This window comes from Nyctibius grandis, chromosome 1 (genome assembly GCF_013368605.1).
Source record: "Nyctibius grandis isolate bNycGra1 chromosome 1, bNycGra1.pri, whole genome shotgun sequence".
Classification (NCBI taxonomy): Eukaryota; Metazoa; Chordata; class Aves; order Nyctibiiformes; family Nyctibiidae; genus Nyctibius; species Nyctibius grandis.
Window position 1 is genome coordinate 126,751,046 of NC_090658.1, and position 27,424 is coordinate 126,778,469.

At 47.5% G+C, this 27,424-nt stretch overlaps 2 protein-coding genes across 3 annotated transcripts; one reads left to right on the forward strand and one right to left on the reverse strand.

Annotated features, from left to right (window-relative positions):
- The first annotated feature begins 1,481 nt into the window (after positions 1 to 1,481).
- Positions 1,482 to 19,772, forward strand: PLA2G7 (phospholipase A2 group VII). 2 transcript variants are annotated; one of them, XM_068425332.1, is made up of 11 exons: positions 1,482 to 1,565; positions 8,663 to 8,787; positions 12,622 to 12,772; positions 13,414 to 13,507; positions 14,055 to 14,123; positions 14,603 to 14,750; positions 16,176 to 16,289; positions 16,565 to 16,656; positions 17,098 to 17,271; positions 17,912 to 18,060; positions 18,423 to 19,772. In XM_068425332.1, exons 2-11 carry the CDS (start codon positions 8,683 to 8,685, stop codon positions 18,524 to 18,526), a joined length of 1,200 nt encoding a protein of 399 aa, XP_068281433.1. In that variant the 5' UTR covers positions 1,482 to 1,565; positions 8,663 to 8,682; the 3' UTR covers positions 18,527 to 19,772. The 2 variants fall into 2 exon arrangements, with proteins under 2 accessions (XP_068281433.1, XP_068281424.1); XM_068425323.1 differs by lacking the exon at positions 1,482 to 1,565 and adding an exon at positions 7,718 to 8,018.
- Positions 6,105 to 7,662, reverse strand: IMP3 (IMP U3 small nucleolar ribonucleoprotein 3). Its single transcript, XM_068425345.1, has one exon. The coding sequence runs from the start codon at positions 7,620 to 7,622 to the stop codon at positions 7,065 to 7,067; it is 558 nt and encodes a 185-aa protein (XP_068281446.1). The 5' UTR covers positions 7,623 to 7,662; the 3' UTR covers positions 6,105 to 7,064.
- Positions 19,773 to 27,424: the final 7,652 nt, after the last annotated feature.

Here is a 27,424-nt window from a genome sequence, read left to right on the forward strand (position 1 = left end):
CCATCTCCACCCTGCTTTCTTCTACGAAAAATATGAGATACAAAGGTCAGAGGGAATCACAGCCTGCTTCAGTAGGTCCCTTCCCCTAGGTGGTTGGACTGGGTAGACCAGATCCAAGACAAAGACCCATACGTGACTTCTACTGAGTTTGACTCCTGCACATATCCTGGGAATAACTGAACATATTAAAAAATATAATAAATTTTGGAGCTCCTCCGTGAGCCACAGAGGTATCATTGGCTTTGGCATGTCACTGTTACTTTAACTACTCATGCATCACCTCCTCATCATCATTGCTTCTCACCAGCCTTGAAGAACCTGTTCCTTGATTAAACAAAGGTCTTCAGATTTGTCCTCCAAGACCTTTCATCAGCACTAAATCTATCCTGAAAATGTTAAAATTTAATGCATCCAGCCCATCACTAAAGTGAACACTGGACAAAAATACAGGAAAAAAAAATAATCTTGGACCTTTTCACACCACTTTCTTATTCTTTTCCAAGGAAATGCTGACAAAATTCAAAGTTTAAAAATATAACTTAAATTTCAAGCACCTTTGTGCTCTGCTCGCTTCAGATCATGCACGCAAAGGGAGAGGAAGTGAATGGACTGATCGCACCCCAGGAGCTTACCAGCTCTCCAAGGAGATGATACAGGGGTGCAGCTTCATAAGCAATTTCAGCTAAGCCAAATTTTACCTTCCCTCCCTCCTCTGCTACCTCCCTTTGCCAGCCTCAAACAGCCATTTCATCAGCTGGATCAACCTGTTGCTCTCTCTGAAAACTAATCTTTTATTATTGTTGCTGGTTTTAGGGTTAATTCCCTAAACTCAGCGTTACCAAGGGGGCAAACGCCAGGGCTGTGCAAAGAGGGGGGTGCAGTTCCACCCCTTCAGTAGGCACCTGCGTTTGGTCCACCTTAAACCACTCCAGAAGCTGCACCCAAAAGTGGGACCAGCTTCCTCAGGGGGTTGTTATCCCCTTCTCATAAGGCCAGAAGAAACGATCTGGATTTTTACAGAGGGACCTTGAGCCATAGGTCCCCCCAGGGGACCAGCCGTAAGCATTGCAGCTCCTCCGTGGGACGTTGCAACCTGGCCGGGGGGATTTTCTCACGGGGATCCTGGGGATCGATCCAGACCTACGCCACCACGCTCGCTCGGCAGCGCAGCGAGGAAAGCCAGAAATTCACAGTCACAGGCAAACAAGCCCGTATCTAAACCCGTCCCTGCCCTGCAAAGGCACAGCCCAGCACCCCGGCAGCTGCAGGGTCCTCTGGGGCGTGCGGTGGTTTTTGGGGGGGGATGGCTCCATGTCGGAAACTTGTTTTCCAGGCCCAGGGAAGATTAATCCCAGCGAGGTTGTCTCATCTGAAAACTAAGGCGAAGGTTGGTCCCTCCCCTTCGGGGAGAGCCCGGCAGTGGGTCTGTGAGCCAGAGAGCCGTCCTCCCGCCGGAGCAGCCGCCTCTCGCCCAGCTCCGGAGGGCCGCGGCTGGCCAGAAGGCCCATCTTGCTCCTCCGGCCAGCGGGACGGGAGTGGAGGGCAGCCGGGACACCGCAGGCCAGGTACGTGGAGCGCCGGGTGCTGCTAAAGTGGGGAAAAAGGGTCTGGGGAGAGCACGGGCAGGAGCGACGGTGGCGTGAGGGGGGTTTTAAGGAGCTGGGTATTTCTGCACAGCCCCTCGCACAGCTTGCCAGTGCTCCCGCTCCCCGGCTTCAGCCTGCTCTTCCCGAAGCCTGGCCCCAACCCTCGAGGGCTCCTGCTCTTCCTCTTCCTCCTTCCAGCCCCTTATCAGGTCCCAAATCCCCGCGTGTCCCTGCGGAGGGTGGGATTCACTCCGGGTAAGCTGCAGGGGGGATACGGTGGACGTGCCCCTTCCCCACTGCGGGTACGGCCAGCGTTCGGGGAAAGGGTGAATGGAGTGGGAAGAGTAACCCCCCGTCCTGACACGGACGTGCCCAGCATGGGATGGGAAGCAGCACTCCCAGGCTGCAGCAGGGGAAACTCAAGACTAGAAGGAAGGGGAAAAAAGAAATCCACAGCAAAAGTGATTAAACTCTGCTTCAGGCATCCAGCACTGAGCCATGCAAAACCGAGGCAGCCCGATGCGCGCCCCGCTCTGAGCAGGGGTTTGGACTAGGTGACCTCCTGCGGTCCTTCCCGACCTAAATATTTCTGTGAGGCTGAGAGGGACACAGAGCAGGAGGTTTTGGGTGCTCTGCCAGCACGGCATTCATCTCCCCAAAACCCAGCATCTGCAACACTGATGCCTGCACAGAACCCTGTGCCCTGGCTGCTGTTAGAGCCGGTGGGGAGAGTGACGGCAGTTTTAGGATGTCATTTTCCCCCCGGTGTGTTTTAAGGCCGATGAGCTCAGATAGAGGCGACACGGTGGTGGGCTGTAACGTCAGTCAGAGGAACCCACCCGGAGAGTCCAGGTGGACTTTACCCCGTGACGCATACAACCATCTGAGCCTCTCCAGGAGCAGCAGATGGTGGCTCTTTGGGGTAGGAACCGAGGGTGGCAATGCCATCAGGACTTGCACGTATCAACCTTGCTCACATGATTTAGAGCAGCCGAGAAGTTGTTGTGACTTACTGCTGGGGACATGTGGGATCCTTTGATAGGCAGCTCTAGGAGGAGAGTGGAGATCACAGAATCACAGAATGTTAGGGACTGGAAGGGACCTCAAAAGATCATCTAGTCCAATCCCCCTGCCGGAGCAGGGGATACTCAGGGGATACTCAAAACTCCATCTCTGGCTGTCATTTGTGGTTGGCCTCCCCTTTTTCTCTGCCTGCTGGAAGTGAAATACTTTATCTCTTCAAAACCAGCTAACGTTATCAGGGAAGGGACCTTTCTGCAGTGGAGGTGTGGTTGCAGAGAAGTGAGAGGGCATGTTCCCACAGCGGGAGGTACACTTGGATTTAGCCCTTGGATCCATAAGCTCCACGGCTTATGGGAAGACTGAACCCAAGTGCTTCCTCCTCCTGACTCCAAAGCTGCTGCCTGCTGCTTCCACCCGACATCAGCCGCCCCCCATAGCAGACAGGTTTTCCACCACCCAGGCCCAAACCAGCAAGCAAAGGGTGAAAAGAGTTGTTTCAATGTCTAAAATGGGACATTTAAGAGCAGGGACTAGAACTAGGGCTCTCAGGTACATGCTTTCATAAGGCTTAGGGGTGCTTTTTCCCTCAAACCCAGTGAATGTTGAAATGTTTTGGTGTCTGCGATAGGAACTAAGGTGATCCCATGCCCCAGGGGTGAGAAATGGCTCTATGGTTCAATCTCCAGTGCCAAATCAGGCAGATGTACTTAAAAGAGATTACTCTGAGCTCAAGAAGGGGACAGTGACACCTCCATCAGCTGGGGGATATCTCACAGGGGTTGCTGCCAAGATGAGCACATGAAAGTGCCCTGAGATGTGGCTGGAAGGCCCTGGCCTAACCCAGGATGCAGAAGCATCACCTGAAAGGCTGGGAATCACCCAACTCCACCTTTACTTCTCTTGGTCTCCATTTCCCATCTTGAGAAGGGGGATGTACCAGCCTTCCCCAGCCTTGTCTGTGCTCGTGGTGATGTGCTATCACCAAATTATTGTCAGCATCACCTCTGCACTAAGCCACACCAAGATGTCAGATGGAAGCCGCCTTTAAAAGGTGCAGTATGCTTGTTTACTGGAAAAAAAAAAAAGTGGCTCAGATCAGTGGAAAAGCACACATTTGCATTTCAGCAACAGCCTCAGCCATTTACACCCTGCAGCACAAAAGGCGTCAGTGTGAAGGACTCTTTCCTTCAGCTCCCCTACATTCCTCAGGCTCAGCTCCCCCACATTCCTCAGGCTCAGCTCCCCCGACTTGGCAGCCTTCAAACAAAGGACAGAACGAGGTCAGGCGGAAAAAAAAAAAGAGAAGAAAAAAAAAAACAAGGGAAAAAAACCCCTAAAACCATAAGCCCTGGTAAAACCTCCCTTACCACTGCCCACTGTCCAAATGAGAGCTCCTGCGTGGGAACTGCTCGCTGTTTGCTCTGACGGCTCTTGCACTGCCCAGACCCCCCTGCAGCCCCTTCCTCCCTTGCTGGGGAAGCTGGCACCTCTCCAGCCCCCATCTGCTGGGATGGACGCTCGTGGAGGCGGCAGAGATCAGGTTTTGTCAGGCGTGGGCACAGCTCGCCCGGACACCAGCACCACCACCCTCTGTCCTCCTCCACCAGCAACTTCCCACAAGCTTCATGGAGGTGCTGAGACACCTCAGGAACAGTAAACCCACTTCAGAAGGTGTTGGGAAGCAGCGCAGTGACACCCACGACCCTGTCCTGCTGCTCTCACGTGCATAAGCTGTGCCGCTGCACACTCCCGGAGCTCTGGAAGGGAGGGTTTGCAGGATTTGGCCCAAAAAGCGCAATGCCCGATAGCCTCCTCGTGCCAGCTCACACGGATGCACGGAAGCCAGTGCCGACTTATACTGACGTTGGATCCAGCCTTGGGATTTAAAAAAAGCCTCCGTGTTTATCCAAGTGCCGGGAAAGGCTGTGGGAGCTGCTTCCTGTGCCCTTTCAATCCCCGGCTCCGGGGCTGCTGTGGGAACCGCCTGGCAGCAGCCACAGCACATCAGCTCTGGCAAACTCAAACCCATGAACTAAAGGTGAAAGCTGTGTTAAACACGAGGAAGCCACCATCTGCCTGGCTGCATTCACGAGCAAAAACATGGGCGTGCTGCTGTCAGATGCAACCTCCATTCTCAGACTGAGACAACACCCTGTTTATAGCACTTGAAGCGGACCCAGCTCTTGTCCGAGGCACATGTGGACTCCAGCCATTAAAAATTTAGGAGCAGGACACTCACTTCAGGTCTCAGCTGCTGTACAACCTGCAGGGCTGCAGAACTCCAGCCTTAAGACGCACACAGACATATAAATGCAGAGCCTGATGCATTTCCTAAAAAGAACGTTAAGAATTTGATTTCCAGGAGGAGAATGGGGGCGATGGATGCTGTTATCTCAAATATCTGTAGGGAAATCAATTCCCACCACTTAATTTAACAGCCTACAGGGTCTGGGGTTGTTTCTCTCCTGCTACAGATGCTGGAGGTGCACAGATGAATGGTGAAAAGTTGGTTTAGGACAAAAAGAACAGGCTGATGATGTAAATTACAGGGCTGGGGGTTCGAGATTGTCTTTTCTGCTGTTCCTTCCAAGGCTGGACAAACTGGGCAGAGCAGGAGTTTAGCATCTGAGTAGTAAAATACCCTGCACAGGGCACGTCATTGTGCTGTTGTTTAAATTCCCTGCAAAGAGTAAAGCAGAGCGAACACACCATTTTTATCTGCACCTGAATCAGGCGCCTTCCAAATTTCCCAAGAAATGATGACATTGCTCGAGATGAAAGCTGGAAAGGTGTTTAAGAAAAGTCACGCTTCAGGTGCGACATGTCTTTTCAATTCATATTTTTTACCATAAGCAAGGTGCATGCCCTGAGGAAAAGGCTGTTAAGGTGTTACAGGCGATGTTTTACTGAAATAAATGCAAGTATAAACAGTAGTTCACAGGATAAGCAAAGGGGTTTCCCTGCCTCTTTTGTGTCCTTTTCTTAATATCAATTATTGCTTTAAAAGTTAATGCTCCGCTTAATACATTTGGCTTAGGAGATTGGTAGGAATTTTAAATGTTTAGTTTGCTTTTTTAAAAAACAGCCATAATATGTGATGACAGTTTCTGGTCATTCAATACCCTCAAAACACCCCTCACCTAAACACCTTTCCTGTTCAGTAAAGCCACACTACAGCATCCAGACCTAGAGCCGTGGCTGCAGCTGAACTCCAGCCCTTTGGGCTTGGGGTGGGCAGTCACAGCTCCGCTTCTAAACCTACTGCCAAACCCTTTTATAGCCCTGGGTAAGGCAAAGAAAGCATTTCTAGCAAAAAAACCCTCTTTATAACTCAGTAACAGCCTTGTAGCTATCAAAAAAAAAAAAGTTACATAAAAAAGTTACGTAAAAGAAGTTACATAAAAAAAAGTTCTACAAGATGACAGAGTTTACTGGAATATTTAAAAATCAGAAGAAACTCTCTCTGAGAAACTACATCATAAAATAGCACACACATTTCTTCAGCAACTTAAAACAACTGTTTTATTATTGCTTTTCTGCCCTTTATTTCAAAGGGGAATAAAGTTCCCAACAGCCCCAGAAGGCCTGAGGCACCTCTCAGGTACCAATTTTTATTTGGTTTATTTGCTAAATGCAAACATTCCCCCCAGATGCACAGTTAGGGTTAGGACAGCTTTTGCTCCAATGCCTCCCCAGCAAGATCCTGCTCCATAAATGATGCCTAATTGTCAGCTGGAGCCCCACACCACAAAGATACTGAACTCAAGAGTATCAAGCTTCCCTTTACGACTTTATATGAAAAGAGAGATGGCTTTTTTTAAATTCTGGTTTTGGCTAAAACTTAACAGTTCCAGAAATGCAGTACTTGGCCTCCTTGTTTACCGCTGACCACAAACAACAACTGTATTTCCCCATATACACGTTCCTCAGTATCAAGAGAAAACCCTTCCAGAAGCAACTCCTCCGGTTACCGCACACTCATCAGCCGAAGGAGGAACCGGCAGGGCAACCTCTTAGAAAAGCAGCAGCGAAGCTGCCAAACCCAGTCCTAAAACAGCGGTGCAGCCAGGCTTAAAACCCCTTCCAGCAGCTATTATTAGCCAAGCACTTAAACCCAGCCGCATCCTCTCCTGCGTTCAGGCAGAGACCTTTCGAAGCGCTTTCGCTTTACTGGATGTAAGTATGACGGAGCTGGGTTATCAGATGTTTTCTCGGAGCGATGGATGTGGAAGAGACGTTTCTCCACGCGGACGAACGGAGCCGTTAGCTGTGAAGGGGAGCTGGGAGCAGAGCAGTGCTTTACTAGAAGTGAGTATATCTCATCCCTGCTCCCCTTCCAGGTGTGCTGGGTTGGGGGCAAGTATCTGACGGCGGCACCAGTCCGTGTTTGTTCCCACGCGTGTCCTGAGGGGCAGGGCAGCTCAGGCCGGGCAGGCAGCATGTCCCGTCCCATCCCTACGCGGCCAGGTCGAAGTCGTCCCGCTCCTGGTTGTAGTCGAGAACCTTCTGCCGGAGGCGAGACGCGTCCACCCAGGTGATGAAGTCCTCCACGGCGCGGGGGATGAGGAGCGCGGGGTCGGTCACCACCTCGGGCCCCACGCGGACGTGCCCCTGCTCCACGAAGGTGACGGCGTGGCGCAGGCTCTGCGCCATGCGCAGCTTCACCAGCAGGCAGGGCAGGCGCCGGCGGCAGAAGGCGGCGGCCGAGAGGCTCTCGCAGGCGGCCAGCGACCGCCGGCTGCTCACCAGCCCCAGCCCGTAGAGCTTCTCCAGCAGCGCGGCGGCGGCGCGGGCGCGGAAGGCGGCGCTGGCCGGCCCCAGGTCGCGGAGGCGGCGGGCCAAGGCGCGCACGGTGCGGGCCAGCGCCTTGTACTGCACGTAGTCCTGCCGCCGCCCCAGCCGGTACCGCCGCAGCGCCCTCACCTCGGCCAGGCTCCCCGCCGCCGCCTCCCAGCTCACCAGCTCCAGCCGCCGCAGCAGCTTCTGCTCGTGGTACTTCAGCTTCCGCACCATCTTGGGCCCTCTCGCTGCTCCGCGCCGCCGGCCACCGCCGGCCCCTTCCGGGGAGGAGCGGCCGCGCTCCGCCCCGCCGTTGCCGCCGCGCTCCGCCCCGCCGCTGCCGCCGCTTCCCGGCTGCGGGACCCCGCTGCCGCCTCCGGAGGCTTCCGGGCCTGGCGGGGCGGCTGCGGGAGGAGCGGATCCGCCGAGCTTCCCTTGCGGTGTGAGGATGGCCCCGGGCGTCTTCCACGCTGCGCCGGGAGAGGAAAAGGCGGCAGATGAACCCCGCCGCGGCTGCCGGAGCGAGGGGCCGGGGATGCTGCTCACGGCGGCTGCCTAGGCTGGGGGGCGGCGGCTCCCCCGCGCTCTGCTCGTCCCCAGGGCGAGCCCGGCTCGGAGCTGTCACCCCAGGTACGGGCCGAAGACGGCCAGGCCTTCCCAACAACCTCTCCCGCACGGGCAGCCCTTCCTTTTCTCTCCTGGGATCAAACCCAGGCTTCGTCATTCCTCTCGGAAAAATGGCTGCGGCGTTGGTTTTCTCCGTGACACCCTTCTCCCCCAGATGCGTAGGCCGGTTTTGTTTACCGAGGAGCTCCAAAAACCTCCCTCTCTGCCCTTCGTACGAGGAGGAGCAGCTCTAGGTTGTAGCTTGACGGGGAGGGAACCACGTTTGCCTCCGAAACTCGCTGCTTTTGGGGTTGCGCTTCCCTGTTTGTGCCCCAGAAGTGAGACTGCTGCTGCTCTGCACCGCAGCACCTCGACCTCCCGGGTGCCACCACGGCGTCCCCAGCCAAAAGCTTCCTCCCTGCCTTTCTGGTGAGTGCACGGTGTTGTCTGATCCTTGGGATTCAGGACGCTCTGCTCCCTGGAAATTCCCTAATAGAGCAGCTCAGGTTGGTGACATAAGATTTCAGGTCTCTGATTCTCATAAGCAGATCCTTGTATCAGCTCAACCTTGAATTTCCTACTCGTGGACCTTCGACGTGCTGAAGGAGTAGGTGATCCAGCCACATAGGCCATGGCGGTCTCTTGATTTGCTTTGTGTTTTTCCCCAGGTTTGTCGGTGAAGGCACCAATGGAAATGGGGAGCAGCAGCACTGAGAAGTTTTACAGGATCCCCGAAGGAAAGGGACCGCACTCAGTTGGATGTACAGACCTGATGACAGAAAATGCAGTTGAGGTAAAGCCCTCGTTTCTTCCTCCTTTGGATTTAAGCTACAATGTTAGTGAAACAACTTGCTGTAGTTTTACAGATGGATCAAACAGAAGGTCTTGCCTGTGTGTAGGGATGCTCCACAGCTGACACTCAAAGCTGAGCTTTCTATCCTCTCCATTCCAACAGAGGATGGGTGTTGGGCACAGTTCAGGAAATATCATGTGTCTCCAGGAATTGGTTCAGTTTACCAGATGGATGTAACCTGCAAGTCTTCCCCATGGCCGCTTCCTCCTTCCTCCTAATATCCTTACCTCCCTGATTCCCCTATGCAAGATACTGCAGAGAAACTGTGTCCCCTTGGGACCCACGGGGTTCCTTCTGTACACCCCACCGCTCCCTTCTGCGTTGGGCTTGCGGGGAAACTCCACACGCGGTCTCCGTGACTGTAGCTGTTCTCACCACAAAGATCCCAACGGGATTTGGCAGGGTTGGGTGATGAGGGTATGTAACGTTTCAGCTGCGGGGTAAAGCATGAGATGTCTTTTTGAAATTTTATCTGTCTGAAAAAGAACAGGATGTCAATTCTGCAAGTGGTTAGTACAGAGAGAAGCCATGATAAGAAGATGGGGACAGCAAATAGCCAGCTAATGAGCTTGCTTATGGGTTTCCATTTCCAATCCTCTTGTTTTTAATTTTCCTGTGAGAATACGCCTGCATTTACACTGTGGTTTTACTTCTCAGACTAGCCAGGTAGAGTGGAATTTGTGATCAGTTTGTAGTGGTTATTCAGATGTTTTCCTTTACTGACCTTACTCTGTATTAGCACAAAGCAGCAATTAGTTTCTCTTTGCAATCAGCCCGTGTGTTTTTCTTAGCTAAGCAATCTGTATAATTACAGTTCTCTCAGGCATAGATAATGAACCTCTTACCCTTTCTGGTAAGCAGTTAGTCACCAGGGGAAGTTCACTGGGGCTATTTGGCATCCCATTAATATCATTACCAGCATGGATGAAGGTTTGATGATTTCTTCCTTAATGGCCTTTGTGTCAAAAGTTGATTTAAGTTAGATGAATAAATAGAAACAAGCTTCATTAAACAAGCTGTACCCATTGTGTATGTACCCATTGTGTATGTACCCATTCTGTATGAAACTGATAAATTAGTGTTCAAGAAACTAGACTTTATTTCAAAGCTTATGTTCTTTTTAGCCTTAGACTTAACTTGTTAAAACAGTTGGAGCAAGACAGTGAATTTGAATCGTGTGTCGCAAATTTCCTTGCAAACCAGGAAGTAAGAATGCAAATTACACACAGTTCATCTGCCGGGAGATCTGCTTTAAGGTGTGTCGTTGGTACATTGCTGCTGTCTGGGTAGGAAAAATACTGGCAAGGGGGGCATAGAGGGTCCACGTGAATGTGGAAAGCTGGGGTGGTTTCCTGCAAGACCTGGAGTGCAGACAGTAAAGGAAATTCAAACAGGTGGTAAGAAATGGAGGTAGATAAAACACAGGTTAACAAAATTGTGTTTAGAAAGATGGACCACTACAGACATGTAAACATCTGGATGAGAAGGGAGAACAATATATTGCACTCCTTTGCTGTGCAACTGCCCAAGAGCTTTACAGAATCACAGAATGGTAAGAGTTGGAAGGGACCTCTGGACATCTTCTAGTCCAACCCCCTGCCAAAGCAAGTTCACCTGGAGTACCTTGCAAAGGGTCACGTCCAGGCGGGTTTTGAATATCTCCAGAGAAGGAGACTCCACACCCTCCCTGGGCAGCCTGTTCCAGTGCTCTATCACCCTCAAAGTAAAGAATTTTTTCCTCTTATTGAGATGGAACTTCCCATGTTTCAGTTTGTGCCCGTTGTCCTTTGTCCTGTCACTGGGCACCACTGACAAGAGTCTGGCCCCTCCTCTTGGCACCTGCCCTTAAGGTATTTGTAAGTGTTGATAAGTTCCCCCCTCAGTCTTCTCTTCTCCAGGCTAAACAGACCCAGCTCCTTCAGCTTCTCCTCATAAGAGAGATGCTCCAGTCCTCTAATAATCTTTGTAGCCCTTTGCTGGACTCTCTCCAGTAGTCCCTTATCTTTCTTGAACTTGGGGGCCCAGAACTGGACACAGTTACTCCAGGTGTGGCCTCACTAGGGCCGTGTAGAGGGGGAGAAGAACCTCCCTTGGCCTGCTGGCCACACTCTTCCTAATGCACCCCAGGACACCATTGGCCTTCTTGGCCACAAGGGCGTGTTGTTGGCTCATGGTGAACTTGTTGTCCACCAGAACTCCCAGGTCTTTCTCCACAGAGCTGCTTTCCAGCAGGTCAGCCCCCAGCCTATACTGGTGCATGGGGTTATTCCTCCCTAGGGTGCGGGACCTTACACTTGCCTTTGTTGAACTTCATGAGGTTCCTCTCTGCCCAGCCCTCTAGCTTGTCCAGGTCATGCTGAATGGCAGCACAGCCTTCTGGGGTATTGGCCACTCCTCCCAGTTTTGTGTCATCAGCAAACCTGCGGAGTGTACATTCAGTCCCTTCATCCAGATCATTGATGAATAAGTTAAACAGGACTGGACCCAGTACTGACCGCCGGGGAACACCACTAGCTACAGGCCTCCAACTAGACTCAGCACTGCTGACCACAACCCTCTGGGCTCTGACATTCAGCCAGTTCTCAATCCACCTCACTGTCCACTCATCCAACCCCCACTTCCTGAGCTTTCCTATGAGGATGTTGTGGGAGACAGTGTCAAAAGCCTTGCTGAAGTCAAGGTAGACAACATCCACTGCTCTCCCCTCATCAACCCAGCTGGTCATGTCCTCATAGAAGGCCATCAGATTGGTCAAGCATGATTTTCCCTTGGTAAATCCATATTGACTACTCCTGATAACCTTCTTTTCCTCCACATGCTTAGAGATGGGATCCAGAATGAGCTGTTCCATCACCTTTCCAGGGATGGAGGTGAGGCTGACCAGCCTGTAGTTGCCTGGGTCCTCCTTCTTGCCCTTTTTGAAGACTGGAGTGACACTGGCCTTCCTCCAGTCCTCAGGCACCTCTCCTGTTCTCCATGACCTGTCAAAGATGATGGAGAGTGGCTTGGCAATAACATCTGCCAGCTCCCTCAGCACTCATGGATGCATCCCATTTACTGACAGCCTTTTGCTCAGTTTAGCCAGGAACACTATTGCCACGTTGACACCATGCCCCTGACTCTACTCGCATCTCCTCTGCTGGACCACACTTCCAGAAACTAGTCTCAGGGTGAAATTTGTCTTGCTAACCCAGTGGAAAAATATACTTCTAGGAGGGTCCTTTCCCCCTGCCCCAGTTTAGCAAGCTGAATTGGGTCAGTAACAGATCCATGAGACTCACTGGTGCAAAGCAAGCCATGACAGCTCCCAGCAGGAAGGGTGAAGGGGACACAATCACCCCTCTTAAACTGATCAGACTACATCACCGTACCATTCCCCAAAGGCAGGCACAGTGAGGAAGACAGAAGAAAAGATCCAGCAGATGCAGAAATAAATAGAGCAAATAGGTAGGGAGTGTTTGTAATTATTAACTTGATGAAATGGAGCATTTTGAATTAGCCATAGGCTGACCTAGAGAAGGTGACGTGTATCTCTACCTGGATGCCAACAGTCACACTACTTTAAATTCATTGCAGGGTCAAAAAGATAGTGGCGTAGGATTGGCATCAAAGCCTGTATAGGATAATAATTTTCTCGCGAGATTTTCTTAATTCTCTTGAGCTGTCATTCTTGCATCCGAAGCCCTTGACATAAATGTTTTTCTCGTCCTTTTTCTCTGCCACATATAAATAAATATCAATCTTCCTTTTTTATTTGTTTTCTCCTAATCCCAGGGGAGCTTCTTGCGCCTGTATTATCCATCATACGATGCCACAGATAACGAAGAGGCACCGTGGATTCCAGATAAAGAGTACTATCAGGGACTCTCTGACTTCCTGAATCTGTACCGAGTTGTAGGAGAAAGGCTTTTCCAGTACTACGTTGGTAAGACTGGTTCTGGTTTTATTCCTTGACTAGTGCAAGGGCATGAGCTCTGTACGCAGGTCATTGCCTCACCGCTCCGTAAGCAGTGTGTTATTGCTGCAGGACTGACAAAATAATTTCTCCCGAGGAATTATGTGTGTTTGGGAAGGGTTTGGGTAGCGATGCTCAATGCTGAATGTGACACAGTTCTCAGGCAGACCTGCAGTTCCTGACTGCTATTAATAGGAGTGTCTGGGCAATTTGCTCTAGGAAGAGCTTGGGTAAGCTGCACCTATGTGTCGGGATTTAAATCCCACAAGGAAATGTGCAAATATACAAAGGTCAGATAGATACTAAGGTCTGAATACCAAAAAGACTTGGATGCCTGACTGTTCCTGAAAATCAGTTCTCGTAGGGTTTAAGAGGCCTTGTGCTAGGCTGTGGGTGGGAAGAAGAGAAGGAAAGTATCTTTTGCCAAGTAGAAAGCATTTTCAGAATCAGATCCTTATTTGTCTTCTGCATTTTAAGGATGAGATCTGGTACCTTATCTTCAGCTGTCCGCTCTGAAATCAGCGGTCACCAGACGCTTGGGATCTCTCCCACAGGAACAAATGCTTTCTCCCATTTCAGTAACAATGACATACGCTTCGATTTTTATCTAGGTTCAGTGACCTGTCCTGCAAAGTCAAATGCTGCTTTTAAGCCAGGAGAAAAATACCCACTCCTCGTGTTTTCCCATGGACTTGGAGCTTTTCGGTAATTTTGCAGTTTGTTGACAAACTATTTTTCTTGTCTATGGAGCAGTCTCCAAGGATGGTTCTGAACAGATTTTCAGTGGGGGGTGAGATCCCTGTGGATTTGAAATAGATTTGAAGAACAGGCTGCCGTGTATCAGTATGCCTCCAGTAAAATCAATAGCAATAAATAAAAGCAGGGTTGATGTATTTATTTGTGTTTTCCCCTTGTATTTTAGGGGTGAAGGTATTTACCAATCCATAAGCGTGTTGTGAAGATTAGCTAGTTGATTTTTGGACAGCTCTTTGAAAGTGCAAAGTGTCGTATGTGCTACTTTTTAAAAATCATTAGCATTTTCCCCTCTGAATAGATAGTAAAACAGCAACAAGGTTTTGTGAACAGGCTTTGGTGACTGGCAAACAAAAGCCTGCTCTACTGGCTAGCAAATTCAAACAGAAGAAATACTGAATGGGGGCTGGCGCCTATGTAGCGTGGTCGACATTTAAAGAGCAGTGTAATTGAAATAATTGTGTGCATGTATCTCACCAGAGTGTGGTTTTGATTGCAGGACGATCTATTCTGCTATTTGCATAGAGATGGCGTCCCAGGGCTTTATAGTGGCTGCTGTGGAGCACAGGTGAGTATACTGCACGTTTTTGAGTTGTGATGGAAAGAAACTTTCTCACATTGAATAGAATGTTATTTATTGTAAAGAACTTGTAAAAAACTTACGATTTTTTTAAGAAGAAAAACTAACATATCTTCTTCAGCCCTGCTCACACCTCCCATTTCTCTTACTTAACTCTTATCTAAGCAAAGGGAATTTGCTTAGATATGCCCTTGAATGAAAAGTTCCATGACAGATATCATTCATCATTCTTCAGGCATGCTATTTTTCTCTCTCTTATTGTTAGAACCTGGAGAATATAAAGGAGATGGGAGTTTTGGTGGGGTTATTGTATTATTTAGAAAGTCTGTCTACACTTAGTTGTGATTGTGGCAGCACTGGTTGATAGCGTGGATCTCTTGAGATAAGCAAAATCTAAAACTTCTGCTGACTTCATCCCAAACCAGATAGAACACATGCCCAGAAATAACCTTTTGTTGATATTACAGAGATGAATCTGCTTCAGCAACCTATTATTGTAAAAAACAGTCAGTTTCTGAACCACAGGAAGAGTCTACACCAAACATGGAGAAGGAGTGGATCTACTACAGGAAACTAAAAACTGGAGAGGAAGAGCGTTGTTTGCGCCATAAGCAGGTACTCATCCTAGGTCTGTGCTTTAGGAACTGAGGCAGGAGTGGTGTGTTTAGGATGAACTAGCAGGCTCTTTCCCCTTGGCCATGTCTTCATTCTTCTGCCATGACTCAGGGGATGTATAAAAATGCATCAAGTCCTATGTTCCTGAAGATGGGAAAGCCAGCAACAGCTGTCTTCAGAGCATAAACTACTTCCTCAACAAAGCTTTCTCATGAAGTTGCACTGTTGAGCTTAGTCAGCTGTTTCTCCTCTGGTTCCACTCAACTTTCTGTTTCTTCTCTGTGTTTTCACACTTTTGTTTGTGTGGCCTTAGGCGTGCTTCAGCTTTTGTTTACTGTTGGATAGCAAGATGAATCATGGCTGCTCTGTGGGGATGTTTGCTTCATCATCTTCAACACACTTTAACATGGTTTATAGCAATGTAAACAACGCAGATGTCCTGATTATAAGCAGCATCCATGCTAGATGTGATATGGCCATACTGACAAGCTCGTCCAAGAATAGACTTGACCTTTAAAATATGGGAGTGTTTTCTTCCAGCTAATGCAAGCTCAGCCAGGGAGGTGTTTATCTCCCTGGGCCATTCAGATGGCAGTCCAAGTGTCATTTCCTGTGTGCGCACAACGTGCTACTTAGGAATCTAAATACATAATGTCTGAGCTTGCAAGTAACCTCCAGAAGCTGTTGTGCAAATTTCACTAGTAGAGGTCAGGAGACAGAGATTTACTTGAAATTCAGTGATGCAGAGACATCTTGCTGCCTGCCTACACACCGTGGTTCCCAAGGACGCTACTGTTCTTGGGGTCTTTTTGAAGCTTTTCTTTTACTGACATGTCAAAGTCAAAACCACTTCTTATACTGAACAATGAAAACCTTTATTTGCAACAGCTTTACTGCAGTTTTCAAGAGTGTGTATGTATATAAAAGGGGAAGGGCTTCTTGGCTCTTTCTTATTTTGGATTTATCCAGTGTAAAGACAGTTTCAAAGCCCCATGCAGATGGGGCAAGTGATGTAATGACATTTGCTCATCAAAGTGAGCATGAGGAGGAGCAGTGAGTCAGCCTTCCTTGTAGCTGTGTAATTTAACCCTTTGCACATCCCAACAACCCCTTCCCCGAGTAGTGACAGGGTGAAGGAGTTGAAGGTCTTTCTTTGGCGCATGTTATAGGGGTAAATTCCTCCGTGTGCAGAGGATCTACGCAAGAGCTTCAACTCTTTGACCTCCAACAGCCAGTTTTGTTGTTGGTCGGACCTCGTCAGAGTTCCATTTTACAGATCCATTCTGCAGTTCAGAATAGTCATTACCGTATCAGACACTTACTTAGGGGAAAAACCCATCAGACTAGTGTCCAAAGGGCCGGCCAGCCTAGCAGTTGTCTGGTGATTCCTTCCACTGCTCTGCCCCAACTTCTCTTTCCCCCCAGGTGCAGCAAAGAGCGCAGGAGTGTATCAAAGCTCTCAACCTCATTCTTCAAATCAGTTCAGGAGAGGAAGTAACGAATGTACTAAATTCAAACTTTGACTGGAATAGCCTAAAGGTGAGTAAAAGGCAGTGACTGCATTTTGTTAAACGCCTAATAATGCTTCTGGTTTCCCTCTTCCATTTCTAAACTAGTTCCTGTAAACTATTCTGAAGATCACACCATAGATCTATGACATATTCTCAGGTCATCCCAAGATGGATAGATACTAATGGAGCTGAAACCATGCTCTTCTTACTTCAGTAGGATCTATTGCCTAAAAAATTATTCCCTTTAAAAAAAAAAAAGTTTGGGAAAGAAAATCTCTTACAGCACCTGGATTTTTTTGACAGGATTCTGTTGATACTAGCAGAATAGCTGTGATGGGACACTCTTTTGGTGGTGCTACAGTTATTGAGAGTCTCAGCAAAGAAATAAGATTCAGGTAAGTATGCAAAACAAGGCAAGAGACATTTGGCACTTGAGAGGTCTGGAGCAGGGGACTTTACCTAAGATCCCCCAATTACTAATTAGCTCTTGAAGAAAAGTTTTGTTTGGCATGTCTTGTTATCTCAAGTCATGCTTCTTTCAACTGTGGGGATGTAGTGGAACATAATAGCTGTATCATATTATATCATGATACTGTGGGACCCTGCAGAAGCTCCTGTGCCCAGCTGCATCTAGCAATGGAGACCAACAAATGCAATAATGGATTAATTCTCTTCCCCCAGAGCAGAAATAATTTTGAAAGAAAATGATTCATTAACCCATTTGTTCAGTATCATAGAGAGTTTTTCTTTCCCATGTCTCCTGCAAATCAAAGCATGCTGAGAACTTCCATCCAGACCTTTCTGCTTCTGTGACCATATCCAGTTGTTTTTGACAGGTGTGGCATTGCCCTTGACGCATGGATGCTTCCAGTAGGTGATGACATTTACCAAAGCAGCATCCAGCAACCGCTGCTTTTTATCAACTCTGAAAAATTCCAGTGGGTTGATAATATCTTGAAGATGAAGAAGCTCAGCTCCAATGACACAAACAAGAAAATGATCACTATCAAGTAAGTGTCTGGATTCCATCATTTCTGTGGTTGAAGATGAATCTTTTCTCTCGTGTTGGAGCTGTTCAGTTACATGTAACTGCAGAAACAGACAGTCGCAACTTGCTCGTGGCCCAGGTTTTCACTGCATGTTTAAATTAGACAGCAGTATGTCCCCCACAGCAGAGACAGAGACCTCTCTCAAAGCAGCTGGTAACCCTAAGTTTAAGATACTCCAAGGTGTGCATTCCTGCCCTGGGGCACAACTTTTGCTTTGGGCCTCATGCATCATCTGTGTTTGAACACTTTTAAATAGCCGCCTGCGTGCAGTTATGCACTCACCTAGTGAAAGCCCTGCATACAGCAGAGCGGATGGCTCTATAATCCACCTTATACTCAGAGCAGAGAGATAACTTGAAGTTTTGCCAAGCCTACTCTTTACTGCCGTTGCACTTATAGTGACTTACAGTAAGCATGTACAAAACTTCCTCCCTTCTGTGGTTAAGACAGAATTTACTGCTCATCTTGCATGCTTATGAGATTAACCTGTTGTATCTTCTTCTGCTAAAGAAGACAGTGTAAGATGTGTGACTGTCTTTGAAGAAGTCTCTGCAACCCAAGCGCATTCTTACAAGCCTGTTGATCACTGTTCTGTTTGCAGGGGGACAGTACATCAGAGCTTTCCTGACTTCACCTTTGTGAGCGGAGAAATCATTGGAAGATTTTTCAAATTAAAAGGAGAAATAGATCCAAATGAAGCTATTGATATAAGCAATCATGCTTCATTAGCCTTCCTGCAGAAACATTTGAGTAAGTATCTGTTTACATCAAAGTATGAAGTTAAATTAATACTTAAATTCCTATGAAGCTTTTCATATAACCATTCTGTTTACAACAAGATCAAAAGTAAGTGTGTCAGAAAAGTTTAATTCGAAAAAGCAACAGTCAGACCCTTTTTCTAGAGGTTTGTTAGTTACTTTTGTAATGTAAGCAATTCAGAGGAGGAACATTGCAGTTTTGTTCCAATACATAAAAGCCTGAAGTGGCATTTTCCCTCCCCTACTTTGCAAAGTTGATTCATCTGCCCTATAGTTTAATTTTTCAGTGTAACTTTACAAAAAGCTTACTACTTAATTCATTACCACTCGGGTTTTCTTTCCCCCATTTTATAGGTCTTAAGAAAGATTTCAGTAAGTGGGATTCTCTTGTGGATGGCATAGGACCCAATGTTATTCCTGGCACCAATCTTGACTTATCTCCAGCTGAACCTGAGTAAGGAATACAAAGAAGTGCTGAAAATGCCACGGACATCAGAACACTAATGTTGGCCAGACATTGCTCAGACGTGCCGTAACATTGGCCACCTACACAGCTTTTGGGGTGTGGAACAAAAAAAAAAAAAAGGAAGATAAGGCATTAGGTTACGTTATCATCAAAACCTAGAGAGGTTTTTAGTTCAAATGAGTTAGTGGGATTCTCTGAAGTACTGCAACAGGGTAGCTTCTGCTTTATTGGCAGCTGGAGGAAAACCACTTGATGGCAGTTTAAATGCTGTTTCTGGTTTTGACTTAGATTCAAGTTTACAGAGAGACTAAGCTGCAAGGAATTCAATTAAAGTTCTGCTTACCAAGCCTTAAGTCAGTTTGAATCCAGCAAGCCTTTTTTGCAGTGTAAGGAAAAAAAATCTTTGTTATTAACCTACTTAGTATTTCAGCTGTGCTCTGATGACAGTTGAGAATTGGAGCAGGTTTTTGCTCCTTCTAGTCAGAGAGGTGCCAGTGGAAGGAGATCTTCAAAATTGTCTTATTTTAATAAGAGTGACAGTAAAAGCTACAGGAAATAGTTTAAGATAACAGCAGAGAAAGGTGTTTGTTGAGAGGACTTCTCATATGAACTTAATCCACTTACATTTAAGACCTGTGCTTACTGCCATACTCGGAGTTTCCATTCCAAAAGCTGCTGAAATGGTCACTCTTGTAGTAACAACTGTAATTCCCCTTAGGCAAAGCTGTAAGCGGTGCCTCTCTTGTTAATCTCTGTTACCACTATCACTCAGTCATACTGGTGTAGGTGAAATTACAGAAGAGATGTGTCATTTCTACCACTCCCTTTGAAAAGGAGTACATAAGCATTGCTTGATCATCCTAATATCTCTCATGGTTCTAATACTGTCCAGAGACTCGTCTTTGTCCAGGTACTAGCACTGCTGTCTGTATCTGTCAGTAGAAGCAGTTGACTATGAGGTTGGCTTAAGGCAGCTCTGATTTTTAGAACAAAACCCTTTGAAACTGCCACATGGAAACGTGACTTCTAAATGAGTAAGCCTTGCAAAGGGGGACTACTTCTAACTGTAGCCTATTTGTTTCAAAATCAGGTTACAAACAAAACACAACAGAAGCAAGTGGAGCAAGCAATGCAGTTAACAGTGTAATTAAATATTTATATAATCTGTGATCTTAACATGAGATTGCAACAACATCTAAGACCTGTTTTCAGAATTTAAATAAATTCTCTCCAGCCTACCACCATGTATTGTCTCTGTTAAGGGAATAAACATGCAAGTGTTTCTCTTACCGAGTAAGCACTAACACTTGAGATCTACTGTGATGCTCACCCAGACTATTACATTGTCAGAGATCTCGGGTTCCTGAGTCATTACGGCAGCGTGAAAAAGCCATAGCCTCTGAAGAGGAGGAAGAAGCTATGGTATAGAGGAGCATGGAACAGGACTATAAAATAGAAGCCCCTGAACATCTGAGGAAGAAAATAAAAGGCGAGATAAACTGCAGCTGCTTTAAGGAGAAGTCCTTACCACAGTGCACCCATGCAGCAGCAAAACCATTCTCCTAGGTCTGCTTCGTGTTTAGAGGAAAGGCTTCATCCTTAATTAGTGCAATTAAGGCCCTATCATAAATTGTCCTGGTTTGGCTCAAACCAGGCCAAATAGTCTTAGAGAACCCAAGGTCACTGCTTATGAGTAAAGAGCCGAAGGGGGTTGTACCTGCAGGGAGTAGTGGACGGGGCAGGTGACCCAGGATTGACCAGCAAGGTATTCCATCCCATACATGTCATTCTCACTTTCCTGTTTATCACTAACCCACTGCCTCCTGGAGGTGGGGCCCAGGAGGGAGGGGCCCTCCTGTCTCCCACTGATTGGTACCAGCTTTGCCAAATCTCCAGTTAAAAGCCTGCAGGTGTGATGGCAGTGCAGCTTTTGCATTTTGCCCTCTGCCCGTGCTGGGGGGAGCTACTGCCTTTTCCCCTCTGCCTGTACTGGGGGGAGCAATTCTGCCTGAGGAGGATTTCCAAGCTCTTGATCTTGGTTTTGTACATATTTGTATATATTTGGTTATTTCTATTATTATTGTTATTATATTCTTTTTCATTATTATAGTTTATTAAAACTGTTTTAACTTTCCAACCCATAAGTCTCTCTCCCTTTTCCCTTTCCCTTTCCCTTAGGTGGGGGGGAGAGGGTTAACAGAGAGCATCTGCCACCTGGTTAATAGCTGGCCCAGCTTTAAACCGTGACAGATTTATTGGCGCCCAACGTGGGGCTTGAGAGAAGCTCCAACAGGTTGCTCTGATAAGTTGAATCCTGGCTCTGGTGGGAGGAGACCCGGAGAGCTCAGCTGAGAGAATATCAGATTTCTTCCTTTGAGATTTACCAGGAGTTGGAAAGTTAAAACAGATAGTGAAGATGGTGATGTCATTTTTGAATGCTGTGTTATCTCATCTTTTTATGGAGTTTCTTTCACAATTGAGTATTGCAATGATGCCTTACCTGCCGTGGGCACTGTGTTATTGCTTGCTTCTTATGAATGTTTACATGCAGTTTAGCAGTGGGCGCTGGTCGAAATGTATTGTTTTGGTATGGGGTTTGATACTGATTTATGCTGTGATAAACTGGGCAGTTAATATTCCGATCTCTTATCTCTATGACACAATGATGGGCAGCTTTAATCGCGAATCAGTAGCAGCAACTTCATCTGCACGCTCCAGGCGCCCTTTAGCTGATTCTGTTAATGATTACACTTCCAGTTTTACTTTGGGAAATAGTACCTTCTCCTTTTCTGCCAAGCTGATTCCACCAGATTTTGCGAAATTAGGATGGTGCTGTCTAGGTGGCATGTTTTTATTTTTGGTTGTCCTGAATTTGTTTCTGATGTGGGATAAGATTAAATATCGGTGCAGGGACAGTTGTAAGTGTTATGCAGCCACCTCAGATCCTACAGTGTGTACTGCCGCTACAGCCTCAGATCCTACAGTGTGTACTGCCGCTACAGCCACTAAACCCACTGAAACCTCGGCAGCCTGTACCACAGCTGCTACACCCCCCAAGATGGCCACTGTAGCTACTCAGACTCTCAGCACTCCCAAGACAGCCACTGCATCTACTCAGACTCCAGCATCTATCGAATCTCTGCCAATTGCTCCTGTAACCAGGAAGAAATACCAAAAGAAATCAGCTCGTGAAGTGAAGGATGATGACTCGGAGCCTTCTAAGGCAGAGCCATCATATGACCCAGGTGAGGGCCCTTCTCAGGCAGAGTTAGGGCCTGACACAGATGGGGGTTTCCTCGATCGTCCTTTTAAAGCAGACCCATCACAGAAGAAAGGTCCTTCTAAAGCAGAACTATCACAAGAGGACTCGGACGTAGAGATAACCTACCACTCCTTATCCCTGAAGGACCTGAGAAATATAAGGAAAGACTTCAGCCGTTATGACAGTGAACCTATTATTACCTGGTTGCTCCGATGCTGGGATAATGGGGCAGATAGCATGCAATTAGATGGCAGAGAAGCCAGACAGTTGGGATCCCTGTCCAGAGATGGTGGTATTGATAAGGCGCTCGCAAGAAAGTCAAACACTGTCAGTCTCTGGAGGCGACTCTTGTCAGCTGTAAAGAGCAGGTATCCCTATAAAGATGATGTTATGAGCCACCTAAGCAAATGGACCACTATAGAAAAAGGTATTAACTACCTTAGAGAACTGGCTGTGCAAGAGATCATTTATAGACACCCACGGGACATTGTAGATCCTGTAGATCCTGATGAAGTGGAATGCAACCGATCCATGTTCCGGAAGGTTGTGAAGAATGCTCCACCGACATATACCCATACATTGTCAATATTAGTATGGGGAGAAGATGATATGGCACATTCTACTGTGGGCGAAATGGCTAACTGTATGCGACAGTATGAAGATAGTATTTCTTCCCCACTGCAGGCACGCATCTCGGCTGTGGAAAAACTGACTAAGGAGAACAAGGACTCATTTAAACAACTGTCAGACAAACTGTCCATGATCGAGAATAAACTTGACTCTCTACCTACACAGGCGCGTGTTGCAGCTGTTAAGACAAAACGTTCTCCTACAGGACCAGCTCAAAGGAAAAGGAACACATCACGAGGTATCCTGTGGTTTGCCCTGCGTGGTTATGGGGAGGACATGAGCAGATGGCATGGACAACCTACCAGTACCCTACAGGCACGAGTACGTGAGTTGCAAGCTAAAAGAAATACCAGAGAGAATTTTTCTAGGAGGATGGCTGCTCCAGTTACCAGTGAGCAGGACCACAGTCAGGGGAGATGGGCCTCAAATCACTTTTTCCCAAGTGTGAATAGGAGAAATGAAGGTCCAGTCCCTGTGAGCAGCACGAATCCATTTCTTAATTAGGGGGGCCCTGCCTCCAGCCAGGTGGAGGAGAGGGACAACCGGATTTATTGGACTGTGTGGATTCGATGGCCTGGCACATTAAAACCACAAAGGTATCGAGCCCTGGTAGACACTGGTGCACAGTGCACCCTAATGCCATCGGATCATAAAGGGGCAGAATCTATCAGCATTTCAGGAGTAACAGGAGGATCTCAAGTGTTATCTGTATTGGAGGCCGAAGTGAGCCTAACTAAAAATGAATGGAAAAAGCACCCCATTGTGACTGGCCCAGATGCTCCGTGCATCCTTGGCATAGACTACCTCAAGAGAGGGTATTTTAAGGACCCAAAAGGGTACAGATGGGCCTTTGGTATAGCAGCTGTAGAGACTGAGGACATTAAACAGCTGTCTACCTTGCCTGGCCTCTCAGAAGATCCTTCTGTTGTGGGGTTGCTGAAGGTTGAAGAACAACAGGTGCCAATTGCTACTACCACGGTGCACCGACGACAATATCGCACCAATCGAGACTCCCTGATCCCCATTCATAAACTGATTAGACAATTAGAAAATCAAGGAGTGATTACCAAGACTCGCTCACCCTTTAATAGTCCTATATGGCCAGTGCGAAAGTCTGATGGAGAATGGAGATTAACTGTGGACTATCGTGGCCTAAATGAAGTTACGCCACCGCTGAGTGCTGCTGTGCCAGACATGCTAGAACTTCAATACGAACTGGAGTCAAAGGCAGCCAAGTGGTACGCCACCATAGACATTGCTAATGCCTTTTTCTCTATTCCTTTGGCACCAAAGTGCAGGCCACAGTTTGCTTTTACCTGGAGAGGTATCCAGTATACCTGGAATCGACTGCCCCAGGGGTGGAAACACAGTCCTACTATTTGCCATGGACTGATCCAGACTGCACTAGAAAAGGGTGGAGCTCCAGAACATTTGCAATACATTGATGACATCATTGTGTGGGGTGATACAGCAGCAGAAGTTTTTGACAAAGGGGAGAAAATAATCCAAATTCTTCTGAAAGCTGGTTTTGCCATAAAAAGGGGCAAGGTCAAGGGACCTGCCCGGGAGATCCAGTTTTTAGGGATTAAATGGCAAGATGGGCGTCGCCAGATCCCGATAGAGGTGATCAACAAAATAACAGCAATGTCCGCACCAACTAACAAAAAGGAAACACAAGCCTTCTTAGGTGTTGTGGGTTTCTGGAGAATGCATATTCCAGATTACAGCCAGATTGTACGCCCTCTTTATCAAGTGACCAGAAAGAAGAATGATTTTCAGTGGGGCCCTGAACAACGACAGGCTTTTGAACAGATTAAACAAGAGATTGTGCATGCAGTAGCCCTTGGACCAGTCCGTACGGGACAAGATGTTAAAAATGTGCTCTACACCGCAGCTGGGGACAATGGTCCTACCTGGAGCCTCTGGCAGAAAGTGCCAGGGGAGACTCGAGGTCGACCCCTAGGATTTTGGAGTCGAGGATACAAGGGCTCCGAGGCCAATTACACTCCAACTGAAAAAGAGATACTGGCAGCATATGAAGGAGTTAGAGCTGCTTCAGAGGTAATTGGTACTGAAGCACAACTTCTCCTAGCACCTCGACTACCAGTACTAGGCTGGATGTTCAAGGGTAAGGTTCCCACTACCCATCATGCAACTGATGCGACGTGGAGTAAATGGATTGCATTAATTACGCAGAGGGCTCGAATAGGAAACCCTAATCGCCCAGGAATCTTAGAAGTAATCATGGACTGGCCAGAAGGCAAAGACTTCGGAATGCCACCAGAAAAGGAGGTGACACGTGCTGAAGAAGCCCCACCATATAATGAACTACCAGAGGATGAGAAGCAGTATGCCCTGTTCACCGATGGATCCTGCCGTCTTGTAGGAAAGCATCGGAAGTGGAAAGCTGCTGTATGGAGTCCTATACGACGAGTCACAGAAGCCACAGAAGGACAAGGTGAATCAAGTCAATTTGCAGAAGTAAAAGCCATCCAGCTGGCTTTAGACATTGCTAAACGAGAAAAGTGGCCAAGGCTGTATCTTTATACTGACTCATGGATGGTGGCAAATGCCTTGTGGGGGTGGTTAAAGCAGTGGAAGCAAAGCAACTGGCAGCGCAAAGGGAAACCTATTTGGGCTGCTAAATTGTGGCAAGATATTGCTGCTCGGCTAGAGAAACTAGTCGTGAAGGCACGTCATGTAGATGCCCACGTACCTAAAAGTCGGGCAACTGAGGAACATCGAAACAACCAACAAGCGGATCAGGCTGCTAAAGTGTTCCAAATAGATTTGGACTGGGAACACAAAGGTGAACTATTTTTAGCTCGGTGGGCTCATGACACTTCAGGTCATCAAGGAAGAGATGCAACATACAGATGGGCTCGTGACCGAGGGGTGGACTTAACCATGGACTCTATTGCACAGGTTATCCATGATTGTGAAACATGCGCCGCAATTAAGCAAGCCAAACGGTTAAAACCTTTGTGGTATGGGGGGCGGTGGTTGAAATATAAATATGGGGAGGCCTGGCAAATTGACTATATCACACTCCCTCAAACCCGCCAGGGTAAACGCTATGTGCTTACCATGGTGGAGGCGACCACCGGATGGTTGGAAACATACTCTGTGCCCCATGCCACTGCCCGGAACACTATTCTGGGCCTCGAAAAGCAAATCTTGTGGCGACATGGCACGCCAGAGAGAATTGAGTCGGACAATGGGACTCATTTCAAAAACAGTCTCACAGACAACTGGGCCAAAGAGCATGGCATTGAATGGGTATATCACATCCCCTATCATGCACCAGCCTCTGGGAAAATTGAACGGTATAATGGGCTGTTAAAAACTACCCTGAAAGCAATGGGGGGTGGAACCTTTAAAAACTGGGATAAACATCTGGCACAAGCTACCTGGTTAGTTAACACCAGGGGATCTATCAATCGAGCTGGCCCTGCTCAGTCAGACCTTCTACATACAGTAGAAGGAGATAAAGTCCCGGTGGTGCATGAAAGGAATCTATTGGGAAAAACTGTCTGGATTCTTCCTGTAACGGGCAAAGGTAAACCCATTCGTGGGATTGCTTTTGCTCAGGGACCTGGATGTACTTGGTGGGTGATGTTGCAAGATGGTGAAGTCCGATGTGTCCCTGAAGGTGATCTGATTCTGGGTGAGACTACTTAAGTCTGAACTGCATGTTGTTGCTGCATAAGTGTCTTTCAGGTTAAGACAGTGGTGATGAGACCGGAGCTAGCTTCATCAAGTGGCGTCCAGTAACCTCCTCGAGTCTGACATCTTTAACCTGCAACCCGTGGGCACGAACCATGACAAAAGAGAGACTGCTAGCCAGAGAGACTGCTGAGAGACTGCTAACCAGATGCAAACCCACAATCCTGAACCAAATGAACTTGATGGACTTTTTGCATAAAGATGAATCATAGACTAGTGATATGTATATATATATTTGAAAATGAAAAGGTAGTGGTGATCTGAGTATGACATGAATGGTATGGAATAAGGGGTGGAATGTCCTGGTTTGGCTCAAACCAGGCCAAATAGTCTTAGAGAACCCAAGGTCACTGCTTATGAGTAAAGAGCCGAAGGGGGTTGTACCTGCAGGGAGTAGTGGACGGGGCAGGTGACCCAGGATTGACCAGCAAGGTATTCCATCCCATACATGTCATTCTCACTTTCCTGTTTATCACTAACCCACTGCCTCCTGGAGGTGGGGCCCAGGAGGGAGGGGCCCTCCTGTCTCCCACTGATTGGTACCAGCTTTGCCAAATCTCCAGTTAAAAGCCTGCAGGTGTGATGGCAGTGCAGCTTTTGCATTTTGCCCTCTGCCCGTGCTGGGGGGAGCTACTGCCTTTTCCCCTCTGCCTGTACTGGGGGGAGCAATTCTGCCTGAGGAGGATTTCCAAGCTCTTGATCTTGGTTTTGTACATATTTGTATATATTTGGTTATTTCTATTATTATTGTTATTATATTCTTTTTCATTATTATAGTTTATTAAAACTGTTTTAACTTTCCAACCCATAAGTCTCTCTCCCTTTTCCCTTTCCCTTTCCCTTAGGTGGGGGGGAGAGGGTTAACAGAGAGCATCTGCCACCTGGTTAATAGCTGGCCCAGCTTTAAACCGTGACATAAATACATGTTTGATTTTGTACATGACTGCATGGTGTTTCAAAGCATTCAGCATGGCTCACGGTGCTCTAGAGAACTGCTTAGGGTCAAAACAGAAGCAGTAACTGCAAGATGTGCATAGCTACATCTAACTCCAGGACAAGTAAGATACTCTGTGCATACAGCATTTGGGCTTGGGCACAGGGAAAGCACACAAGTCATTAACAAAACACAGATCAGCATATGCCAGCCAAAACTTTATTCCAGCTTCTTCCATTGCTTTATAACAGCACCAAGTGCAAGACTTCCACCCAAAACATTGTTTTCCTACAGAGAAAAAACTCCCCTCAAAAAAAAAAAAAAAAAAACAACCCCCA